Source organism: Enoplosus armatus, chromosome 12 (genome assembly GCF_043641665.1).
Source record: "Enoplosus armatus isolate fEnoArm2 chromosome 12, fEnoArm2.hap1, whole genome shotgun sequence".
Classification (NCBI taxonomy): domain Eukaryota; kingdom Metazoa; phylum Chordata; class Actinopteri; order Centrarchiformes; family Enoplosidae; genus Enoplosus; species Enoplosus armatus.
This window is the reverse complement of record NC_092191.1, coordinates 19,285,891-19,298,308: the sequence shown is the minus strand read 5'-3', so window position 1 is coordinate 19,298,308 and position 12,418 is coordinate 19,285,891. Positions and strand designations below refer to the sequence as shown.

The 12,418-nt window shown below is 41.4% G+C and overlaps 1 protein-coding gene across 1 annotated transcript; it reads left to right on the top strand.

Moving 5' to 3' along the window:
- The first annotated feature begins 870 nt into the window (after positions 1 to 870).
- Positions 871 to 3,551, top strand: ccnj (cyclin J). The gene is made up of 5 exons (XM_070916330.1): positions 871 to 942; positions 1,373 to 1,583; positions 1,676 to 1,975; positions 2,721 to 2,880; positions 3,167 to 3,551. The coding sequence occupies exons 1-5, from the start codon at positions 874 to 876 to the stop codon at positions 3,549 to 3,551; spliced, it is 1,125 nt and encodes a 374-aa protein (XP_070772431.1). The 5' UTR covers positions 871 to 873.
- The last annotated feature ends 8,867 nt before the right edge of the window (positions 3,552 to 12,418 follow it).

The following is a 12,418-nucleotide window of genomic DNA, read 5'->3' as shown; positions in this document are numbered from 1 at the left end:
GGAATTGGCTGCATCAGGTCAGTGATTGGATGGTGACAGTTGCTATACTTACTTGTAATTGGCTGCATCCTGTGTGCGCTACCAGTCCCCTCAATGGAGTGATGCTTTCAAATGCTAATCGGATACTTGTTACTCGCCTTAGAAGTTTCCTCCGGGAGACAGTAGAAAGTTGGACTTAAAACATTCCAGGTTAAAAATTACATTCAACCAAAACTTAGAAGGTTATTTCAACACTGAAACAAGCGTGTATGAAGACGTTTGTGCTTTAGGGACCAAACAAGACCAAAGCACGGTATAAAAGTGGCCTTGTAGCCTGTTTTACCAGCAGTTTTGTGTTTTGTCATCCTCTGAACACCTCTTTTTGGCATCATTTCCGTCGGTTGTTCATGCGCCCTCAACTTAAAGTCGGTGTTTCCGGTAGCCTTTGAAGGCAGCAGTAGTGTTTGCTGAGCTCGTGCTGAGCCGAGGAGCCTCACTGACTTCAACAATGAGTGTGAGCAAGCATGTCCGGCTAGTTTGAATTGAAGTTTACTTCACTGAAACTTCCCGCAACATTCACTACATGTGCTCATTGGGTGAGTGTCCACTTTTGAACCGTCAACAAGAACATAATTTCCTGGTTTGAGTTGGAGAAGCGCAGTGAGCGACAGGGGCGATCGATCTCGGTGCCCACTCATGATCCGCCAACGTGAACAGTTATAATGCGGCTGTGGTGTGACTTAAAAGTGTCATTGTGCGACCAGATACTTAGCTTTGTTTTCGTTTGTTTGTTTGTTTGTTTGCATGTGCACAGCATCTTCAGCGCGAAGTATGAGTTGATCGATTGCCTTTCACGTGTTTTGCCTTTCAAAGGTTTCCAAAGCACTGTGTTAAATGGAGCTAGAGGACCAATGGTGGAAAGGACAACTCGCTGCAGATATATACCAGGCGCTGCGGTACAAAGTGAGTGGGACGCAAATAACTTAAGTGATGGCTGCTAAAACACAGAAGTTGGAACAACCGTGGAAGTAAATCAGTTTGTATTGGATGTCTGTGTTTTGTGAGGCAGATACCAATTAAACCCGTTAAAAATCATCTGATGATATATTGGTCAATAGTCACTTCTTTTTCTTTTTTTGTTTTTAAATAAATGCATAATTTAAACATTTTTTGATAAGGATCCTTTAACTACATTTATTTTTAAGAATTGTGCCCACATTATGAAGAAGTAAGGGAGGGATTTTGCAGTTAAGATAAACTATGTAATGGAGACTCGTGTGTGTTCTGCAAGTATGTTATGTACACATAGTGTTGTCTTCTCTAGAATAATGCCAAGCTAAAGTTTAGTGACCATCAAGTCTGTGATCTCAAACACAACGTGTTGTCTTAACAGGAGCTCGAGTTGCCTTCCTACAAAGGCCAGTCCCCTCAGCTCAACCTGAGACGATACTTTGCAGACCTCATAGCCATCGTCAGCAACCGCTTCAGGCTGTGTCCTGCGGCCAGACACCTGGCCGTCTACCTGCTGGACCTCTTCATGGACCGCTACGATGTCACGGTGCAGCAGCTTCACATGGTCTCGCTCTCATGTCTTCTTCTGGCCAGTAAGTTTTGGAACTGACCTCACACTCCAGCACGCGACTCAGCTTCGGTCTCCGCATTGGCGTGATGTTGTTGCAACTCTTCCTCATTGCAGGTAAATTTGAGGAGAGGGAGGACCGGGTGCCCAAGCTGGAGACCCTGAACGGCCTGGGCTGCATGAGCTCCATGAACCTGGTCCTGACCAAGCAGGGTTTACTTCACATGGAGCTGCTGCTGCTGGAAACCTTCCAGTGGAACCTGTACCTCCCTACAGCCGCTCATTTCATAGAGTACTACCTGTCCATTGCCGTCCACGAGGGAGACCTCCATGATGGCTGGCCTATGACCTGCCAGGAGAAGACCAAACTATACATGGCCAAGTATGCTGATTATTTCCTGGAGGTTTCCTTGCAAGGTAAGTTTTATTTCATATGGTTTTTGGAGTTACTGCAGTAATACAGCAGGAACTGCAGAAGCTGTACAGTTAAGAAAAAGGGGCTTCAAGTTTATTTTAATTATTTAAAGTTCATGGGGCTTAAATGCAACTGTTGTTTTCCTCTGTAACTGTCCATTTGTCGACAATATTCATATTGAAATAAATTAATTTACAATTTAGTACATTTTAAATGTGTGATTTTAAAGTTAGCTTAACCACAGCAAACCACGTGTAGGCCTCTCAACAAGTGTCAAAACAAAAGCTGAGATGGCAGTTACTGCTACTCTGCTAAGCTAGTTAGCTTTAGCAGGGGTTTAGCTAGGTGTCTATGCTCTTATCATGATTGGGTTTATGTGGAACAACTAACTGAATTGCCGAGATGTTTCTTCATCAAAATGGATATTTTTTTTAATTACAGATAACGGCTGCAGAAATTTCCATAAGTAAATATATTGTTTTGGGTATAGCTAAGGCTAGCCTTGTCCGTCTCGCTAGCTAGCTTCCGCGTGATCTAGCGCTCTTGTTGTAGCTGTCTGGTTGGCCGTCCCTCTGTGGCAGGGAGGCAATTAGTGCGACGGCAGCTTTCAACACAAAGTTACTGCAGCCGGGGCACCAACACTAAGCCTGAATTCACGAAATACACAGCTAGGTTGCCGTAACGGCTGTTTGTCTTGTTTTCCATTGCATGTGGTGATGGATTGCTGTTTTTTCTGTCTTCCCTCAGATCATGTGTTTTTGTGTTTCGCCCCCTCACTGGTGGCCGCTGCCTGTGTGGCCACCTCGCGCCTCATCCTCCACCTGTCCCCCACATGGCCACCCCGACTGCAGCGCCTCACAGGCTACACATGGGAGAACCTGGTCCCATGTGCCGAGAAACTACTCATGTGTGTACATGTCTATAGCTCAGATGACGCTGACTTGACGTGCTCACGACAGCTAATATAGATGAATGTAGTCACAGAGGAGAATTAAACATACAGGAATTCATCTGGTGACAGTGATGCAGATGTATACTGACACCGCGCAGTACATGATGACACACATTACACAAGGACAACAAGGTCTCACACACAGTATGCAGTAGCTTCTACATTCATCAATAGACGTCTGTGCTCGTCTTGCAACCCTTTCACTAATCAACAGTCCAACTCTTTGTTCCTGTTTTTCTAGTGCACATGACAGCGATGTCAAAGAGGCCAACAAGCAGAAGCCGCCCAGCCAACAGCAGCAGCAGCAGCAGCAGCAGCAGCAGCAGCAGCAGCAGCAGGGCCAGACGATGTACCACAGTTCAGGCCAGACAGCCACTGTGGCCCCGTACCTGCACCGGCCAAGCGTGCAGTATCCCCAGCAGGCCCCGCAGCCGGGCCTGGCCTCTAACCACAGGCCCGCCTCCTACCTCAGCCACTCCACCACCGGCCTGCAGGCTCCTAACGGCCCCCAGCACGGCAACACCCAGGCCATCACTGCCTCACTAGATCCAAAGTCCACCATTCCCAACAGGGCTTACCAAGTCAGCATGCACTACAACTGCGCTGCTCCGTGCTTTGACAGGTGATGGAGTTTTTTCAGGATTTAGTCATTTTTTGGGGGGGGAGATGGAGAGAAGAGATGTGAACATAACAGAATATACTAAAGGCAAAAGCGTGTTTTTAATTTAAAGAGACTTGATGAGATTGGTACAGCACTTAGAGCTATAAGGTGTACGCAATGTGCAATATGCATACTCTGCTGTAATTTTCTGTGGAGAGCCTGCATTAGGATTTTTTTTTTTGTTTGTTTGTTTTGAGATATCAGGTATGAATGTTGTGGTGAGGTGGCTAGAGGCAGAGTTTGCACCTCTGTACCCACTATTGTTACTGTATGATGTAGCGACAGACCAAAAAGTCTTGTATTTATTTGAGCCAAATTACCTCAGAAGTATTGAACGTAATTATACCTCGTGCCTGTAGCCTTTATGACTATTACTATGCTAAGTTAAGGGCAGTTACAAAAAAGGGACTTTTGTCTGTTTGTGGTTGAGAAAAGAGCACAGTTTGTGTAGGTGTTTTGTTCCTCGAACTTTCTTTTTTTCTTTTCTTTTTTTTTGATGAGTGTCATTAGTAAAACTAGGAAAGAAAATACTCCTCTAGACGTCAGTTTATTTGCAGAGAAAAGTGTTGCTCTTCTGTACACAGAGGATTTCAGTCAGTGCTGTGCACTTCTACGATGATAATTTTAAATAAAATACAAATCTGTTAGTTGAACTGAGATTTTTTTTTTACCCTCTTGGTTTCTTTGATCTTGCCTTTTTAAAATAGTTCAAGTTTAAAATGGTGTCATAGAATTGTTATATCAAAATCCTTAGACATGGGTGATTGAGGACAACCTGTCTGTGGGAGAAAACTAGATGTGCTGCAGTAACCAAACTTCATCTTTTGTGTGTCTCAATCGTCCGCTGCAGCTGAATCATACACAGTTTCAAGCATATGTTTGGTCACGTGTGGCCAAAAGACCCCAATAATGATGGGATGGGGTTGGATTTTCGGGCTCTCAAACCTTTTCTGTTATTTGCAGTATTAGGGAAATGAAAAAAACAAGTTAAACTGAGTTTTGTTTTGTTTTTTATACGAAAGGCACAACTCGCCCAGTGCACTGACGCTGAACCCAGGAGCAAGACAACATCGTATTTTAGATTTGACTGACATGTTTGCTCATTGAGCATCACCAGTTTTTCTTTCCTTCCCAGTCGAAAGTGCACGTATATATTTTCCTGTAATTTCCAGGAGAACCACCACTGTGGACAACTGCAATCTCAGTGCAGGCGGTAACTCAATTATATGTTTTAGCGTTGAGATCATAGAGGTGGTGTTGTACTGGACTGCATTGTATTGAGAGGTCTTTCTAATATTCTGCCCCCTCATGTATGTAAATGGGAAGGAAACACCTCTAAATATAATCCAGTCCGGAACAACACCACGTTTAACTATGACCTCAATAATAAAAAAAATAAAAAAAAATGTAATTGGATTCACACATTTCCAACAACGTCACCAAAAGCTGAACATCATGAGCTTCATAAAGATGGAGGTTTTTCCTTGAATTGTTTCTTTCCCTTATTTATTTATTTATTTATTTACTCTTTGTTGAGTGGAAATCTGTTATGTAGTAATGTGTGGCAAACACTATCTGCTTTCTTGGATCCAACAACCCTTTTATATTGTTTGTGCTCTGTGCATCCCTTGCAGTATTTTGATTCACACAGTACATACTGTCCTTAAGAGTTTATGTCCAGTGACAGTCTGCAGAGGGCAGTGTGTGCCACATTTCTGTTAAAGCTTCACTGCTCTATCGTATTCCTGCATGTGGGCTGTCTCTCCAAGAAAAAGGGAGAAAAAAAAGCTTTGCAACAGTTTTCACCTCATATGTTCTAGACTGAATAATGTTATGAAAACATGCCAGCAGTCTGTGTGTTTCAACAATTGTCTAAGGTCTGTTGATAATATCACAGAGATGTTGCACAGATACATTTTCACATTCATTGTCATTTTAGCCAAGATTCCAGCCCATCTCAGACTTGTTCTGAATGTCAGATCATTTGACTGGTCGGTCAAAGCTTGGAAAGGAACAAGCTAAATATTTATTCTAGCATATTAACATTGTGTGCCTCTGAGGTGATCCACATGCCCCCACTCTCCTGGACCTCAGAGGAAACGGGCAAGTTTAGAATCAGATACTAAGCCAGTCTCTTCTTAGTTACACAACATCCAAATCCGTTTGTTTGTCTTCCACTCCAACATTTTGTTTATTCCAATCTGGAGTCGTGACTATACTTTTAAGGAAACCTCCGAGGGGTCTTGATAGATTCTAATTAAAGTCAGTTCCTGTTATAAAACAATGTGGTCGGGTCTGACGGAAACAGCGCTTCCAAGCAAACCTCTAATGCACTCCTGGTTCCTACATGTCAAGAAGCGGCAGGCCTACTAAAATAGCATTTCCTCTCTTGGGTTATACATGCCGCAGAGCTTCCTGTGGAGGAGGAAGCAGACTGATGAACCTGGTGGTGAGGACCAAAGTCTTCTGGCTGTTAAGGCGTCGCTGCTTGCTCCGCCTCCCAAACACTGCTGTTCACTTACTGTGGATGTTAGTTCAGTAGCCAAACCAGTAGGTGGATTTCTGAAGCCATCCAGGAAGCTTTATCTTAACCGCCTATTTATTCACTGTGTCCGGGTGCAGGACAGTAGCAGAGTAGCAACTAACACACACACCTTTTAAAACACATATTGGCTCAGTGTGTTGACGTCACAAAGGCGCAGGAAAACCACAATACCACAATTCTAGGCAAAAGTAGACTCATCCCACCCGGCAGCATGGCTAGAGCCTCTTCTCAATGAGACTAGACGACCTGAAATCTCAATCCCATATGAACATTAAAAAATTTCCAGGCAAAGTTCAGCAGAAGAACAGTAAAGGAAGTAAGTGAAATGACTTTCACATACTTTTCTGTGGCTGCTAGAAACCCAACCACCCACCCACCCACCCATCCATCTGTTGCTCCATGCACACTTAAAACGAGCACTAACTAGATTTAGCAAACTGTACTTTCCATATTCAGAATGTACATTTGTGTGACGCAAGCCTCTGATAAATGACGGTGACCTTGGAAAGAACTTGTGTGGTTTGTGTCTGTGCCATTGATCGGCCCATAGCACAGCTGGCCTCTTGAGCATGAACAACAGTAAACCAGCTGTCTCTAGCAATTAAACATCCAGTCCATAAAAGTTTAAAAAAAGAAACATTGGTAATATAATTGGTCACATTAAGAGAAGCTTGTATTTTGTAACTTTTGTCCAAATTTTTTCTTGATGACAGCAGTGTTTCCCCCTCTAAATTCAGGATCTTAGAAACTGTGGCCTTGGTTCTCCCTGCAGTCTGAGTGGTTTTGAGATATTGAGCTTCAAAGTTCCCACATCCTAGATAGCAAAACAGATGTACAGCAAGCAACCTTTAATGCACGCTAAATCACATTAATCACACTTTTAAATGGAACTTTTAGAACAGGTGTTTTGCAGATAGGACCCTCTAAGAACACATTTCTTCGCTTGGAAAATGGTTCTACCTGCTTCAAAAATCAAGGATTTTACTTTGTTTTAATACACAAAAATACAGATTTAAACTGACAATGAAGTTTTACTAACAATGCAAACAATGCCATGATATTTGAAGATATGTGCAGAGAGGAGAACATAGAGAGTTATTTCTGAAAAATAGAAATGCAACAGAGCTCCAACATTAAAAGATAGGTTCAAAGTTTGTCAAGTTTGTCTTAAAAAATACTGACATACCCATGTGTACTGTGCACTGGAAAAGTAAGTGGTGGCTGTAATTGTTCCTCCCATCCACACTGGCCATGAAGAGATCCCTTCCTAGTGTGATTCCAATGTAAGTGATGTGGCACCGCCCTTGTTCTGTGCAAAACTATATTCCAGAGTTTTAGCTGAAACTAATATGAGGCAGTCTGATATAAAAGTGGGTATCTTTCAAAGTTACAAAGTATGACATTTCTGCTTTGTGTGTCCCCTGACAATGTTTCCTTAACAAACTCCAGCGGATGGATAGTAACACAAAGAGAGAATCTTGTACTAAAGAAAATGTTATTTTGCAAGATACTAACTCAGACTGCCTCATATTATCTTTCGCTCAACTTTTGAATGCATTTTTGCACAGAATGGGGACTTCTGATTTTGTCCCCCATCTCTTAATTTGGAATCAGACCTAGGAGGGATGTATTCACCGCCAGTATGAATGATTATAGCTCTCTATCACGTGAGTATGAGTGTGAGTCTGAACCTATACTTCAGATCCATTGTTTAAAGTGATTCAACTGAAAAGTCCACTATATCGAACACTGCATCCAGTTTGGAGTGTGGAGCATAAGTGACCTTCATTCCAGCTGTCCCATTATGTTGGAAGTTTTCTGCAAAGAGGATGAGAGTAGAGAAATAGAAGTACCAAAAGAAGAAGCAATAACAAAGAGGTTTTGGTGATATTTCTTACTCACAGGGCGGAATGGGCTGCGTTCAGAGAATGAGAGCTCCCGAACTTCAAACACTGAAAGCAGCCTGACTTGTCAAGCTGTTCCTCTACCGTGAAGTCAAACTGCTCCTTCAGGGCATGCAGGCGAAAGCTCACGTTTCTCTGTGTCTCTGTTCTCAAGACAACAACATGGGGAGATGGGTGTGAGGATTGCTCCGAGGCATACTTTGGTACGCTACTGTGTTTCATGTTGCAAAGGCCAAAAACACACTTTCACATCCAGACAGATGATTATGAAGACGACTATAACAAAAGGACATACGTCGCTCGGACGTAAACAAATGCTCGTGTTCACACAACAAGAACTATTACTTCTGCTACTACCACCAATGCTAGAATATTCAAAATAGTAACTGTGTGTTTGGTTTGATCTTGGAATGCTCTTGGACACCGGCATCAACCAGCTTGCTAGGTTGAGAGAGGAAGGACGTGATTGGCTGAAAGGTGACAGGGAGGTGACGACTGACAAGACCAATGTCATAAAAAAAGTGGCACGAAATGTGGCAATTTATTCATGTAATTATCCATGTCATAATGTCTTATTTATGTATTTAATTTTGGACACTTTGGGGTTCCACACTTACTCCTATTTGCTGGTATCAAAGTCCAGATGCCTGGTTCAGGCCTGCATGTTTCCCCTTGTATAGTTAGTCAAGGTGCTGAAAACAAGAAATGCAGAAGGGAACAGTTCATCTAGTTTCACTCTGGGCGTGTCTTGTCGTAATATACAGTAGTAATACTTTTGCAAGTTCAATGTAAAGCCATATAAAGACCTTTTTAAGACCTCCAAGAGGGGGTGGGTTGTCAGCCAGTCAGAATGGGACATTTGACAGAAGCAGCACCTCACTTGCACAGTCAAGCACTCACTTGCTGCTCCTGAAGTCAAGTTTAGACTAGCTGTTTGCAGATGAGCTCCACCACATCTCCAGGTCAGACATATTGCTGGAATATTTCTGTCTAAAAGTGGAATACACAGGGACACATATCCCCAGACTTTTGGCAATCTGCATATTGAAGGTCACTTAATCGGAGGTCACTGTAAGAAATGGCTGCCTCTAGACTTTATACATACAGTTATGGTGTTGAAGCTCTATTGTTTTTTAATCACCAGCATTAAAAGATATTTCACATGGTGATGTCATCAATTAAGCTACAGCATGTCCTCTAACACACGAAGAAGTCTTATTCAGTGCAGGGTTCGCTAGTATGCTTTTGATGTGATAGTGCTACATGGGACAGCTTAGTCTGGGAGTGACAACCCCACTCAAGGATTACACAGGGATCAAATCAGGGCGTTGTACATGGATAAAAAAAAAAAAATGTTTTCCCTGCAGTGACTGATGCGTCGTCCTCCTCCAGATTCATCGTACGCAAAGTGCCTCATGAAAATCACATCGTCCACCCTCTGAAGGAGGATGAATAAGCCCATTACATACATTCAGATGATAGATTGCCTTCAAAGTTTTGAAAAAAATATTTTTCTATCGTTGCATTGCCATCTCTCTCTCTTCCATTCAGCTTGGAGGATCTATTTCTCCTTCCCTCTTGTTCAGAAGGCAGATGGCACACAACGCGAGCCAGCATGGAAATGTCACTGAGATCCCAGCAGTGTATTCAAAGGAGATGAAGAGGCCTGATATGTCACACAATGCACGGCAAAATGCTGTTTGCGACTGAAACCTTTGCAGATGTCATTTGACCTGTGTCAGTGTGTTTTATGATCAGACCTGTCTGTTTCTTTTTTCACTTTTTCCTGTTGTGCTCCAGCTGAAAAACTTAAACCCAGTGTTATCTGGTCAGAATAAAACTCGCCATTACTTAATATCATGTTTGACATTTTGATCCTGAAACTTTGTCTATTTTTGAGCTGTTTCTAGATTCAGCAGCTCTTTGCTGACATCAGTAGGTTGAAACGCAGTTCAGTTTCGAAACACAATGTGCATCACTGCTCGTTCTAAAATAGACATGCTCAATATAAATGTGATGTAGCTTGCACTGCAGACAATCAATTGCACCTGATATCTGGCGGCTCCTGCTCATTTTCTCCAATACTCTGATGCTGCACTGTACTGAGCAGACCTGTGCTCCATGCTGGCAGCAGGGCAGTTGGTGATGCTAAGCCCAGCAGGTCAAGCTGCTACATGTCAAAACTGCAGTCTATATTAAACATATGTATATCATTTGTTCTATATTGTTGTTATTTTTGATTGTCAACACATAAAATGTGTGAAAAAAGTAAATAGATACATTTTTACTAGTGTCAAGCAGTTGTGACAACCAACGACTACTAACAAACAAGCAAATTACCTGAAAATGTCCTCTCCTGCTCGAATATCCATTTCTATCAAGAGACCAACCTTTATGTACTCAGGCCAGACTTTAAAATGGAAAATGGTTTTAAATATAACCAACAAAATGAGTAAAACCAAAAAAATAGGTTGATCATATCTCTTTCTAATTTAGAAACTGATCATTTAATAACACTACAGTCAAAATGACTTTCACAGTGCATTGTAACCTATTTCGATTGTATACTTGGCATAGGCCCGAAGAGATAATACAAGATTTACTGTAATCTAAATGTGAGCACACATAGCACTCCAAACTGCACTGTCCTGTGCTTATTTTAGACATTGCATAACAATGTTTCATAACCAAATTTTGAAAACAGACAGGATGCTCATTATGTGATAAAAATCATTTCTCATTCAACTTCTATGCAGCCGCTCTCTGCAGTGATGCTTTCATACTGCGATATTAGATGCAACTCACGTTAAGTCACGTTTCTCTTTTACTGTTCATCCGCTGTAGAATATAAGGGTTGATCTCGTGCATGCAGTGCTTTCTCCTCCTTCAGATTGTTTACTGTGTTTTGGTTTGTGTTTTTGTTAATATCATGAATATTATTTTGGATATTTTGCAGACCTGAAAAAGGCTCTTTTTTAAGTGTGGAGTCTTTGCCAGTCTCAACCTCAGACTGTGGCTTAAACAAACACGTGGTTTATATGACAATGTTTCAGGAACACGCCGACGGTAGTCCAAAGACGCTTATGGTTTTTAAATTCATTTTTTAAATCACATTGCAGGAAGAGAAAGAATAAACTTTCAAATGTTAGAGGTCACACCGTAGTTGTAATTTTCAATCATCATATTTATGGCAGAAAAACAAGACTCCTCCTTCAGGATACTTAAACTTATGAGAAAAGAAATAAAGGTCTCCCAATTTAAAAGACTATGAAATATTATGAGGACAGACTGCGAGAGGTCACCCTTAAAGTCATGCTTTCTTTTCCACGTCTGTCGTGCATTGTATGCTAAAATTTCCATTATGAGGAAAACTACTTACATACACTGCTACTCTGGAAAGTGTTTGTCTGGATTGTGTTTCTTGTTGCTCCTGTAGTCTGTGAAAAACATTGTGTTGCATTACACTGCAGTGATGAAGAAAGGGGTTTGATTTTGTCAAGATAGCAGTAGCACAAACAACATTCAGTAAAACTTGGCATGACAATAATCAGTCAGATGTGAATATTGATATGCTTAGTAAGTGTTAAAAGAGTTTGGATGTGTTACTTTAGTTCTGTTTTTTGAATACATTCAAATGCCCTTTTGTCATATCTAAATAATAGGCATATAGATAAGGCCCTCTGCAGGCACACAGAGATGTCCTATGCTGACAATATGCGTTGTCATAGTGCTAGTCAATAAAATACATATTTCATTTACATATGGTAAATACTTGAACTATGAGATGCCAGCAATACAACTATTGTCCACTGAATTGTCTGCATATTTGCCCAGCTGGTTAATCCCACTTAATACCACCTAAACAATGACTATCTGAAACACTAAGCATGATTAACCTTTGCTGAAGGCCACTTGTGGTGTTTGCTAAAACACATTTTTTTGCCATTTGTAACTGGAGGCTATGGCAAAGGATTCTGGGTTTGAAACTGAGAAGGTTAACCTTTGGCTTTTCAGGACCATGGTCAGCTCAGGGTTCACTTGCAACTTCGGAAAGCAACCTCAGTAAATACAAAGAAATATAGTAAGAATGAAAGAAAACATCTGAATAAATGTAAACATTATTTAAAATAGTAAGTAATTCGACAGAATGTCCAGTTAATGGTGGTTTAATCAAATCTGGCTTGCATAAATATGAGTCTATACACTCACGAACACATACACGGTCAGTTGGTGGTAAGTTATGTTTCAAATAAACTAGAGCCACGTAGGATGCAACAATATATCTAACATTACAGAGATAAAAATGTAAACTATTCCTTTTCGCTTTTTTTTTTCTATTCGTTTCCTCTTTTAACGTGCATTTTGATTGGCTCTCCCCGATGC

Excerpts from the sequence above, each read along its gene's own strand:
- ccnj (XM_070916330.1), top strand. The coding sequence starts at position 874 with ATGGAGCTAGAGGACCAATGGTGGAAAGGACAACTCGCTGCAGATATA. Across the intron at positions 1,584-1,675 it reads CTCATGTCTTCTTCTGGCCA|GTAAATTTGAGGAGAGGGAG; the intron begins GTAAGTTTTGGA and ends TCCTCATTGCAG. Across the intron at positions 2,881-3,166 it reads TGTGCCGAGAAACTACTCAT|TGCACATGACAGCGATGTCA; the intron begins GTGTGTACATGT and ends CTGTTTTTCTAG.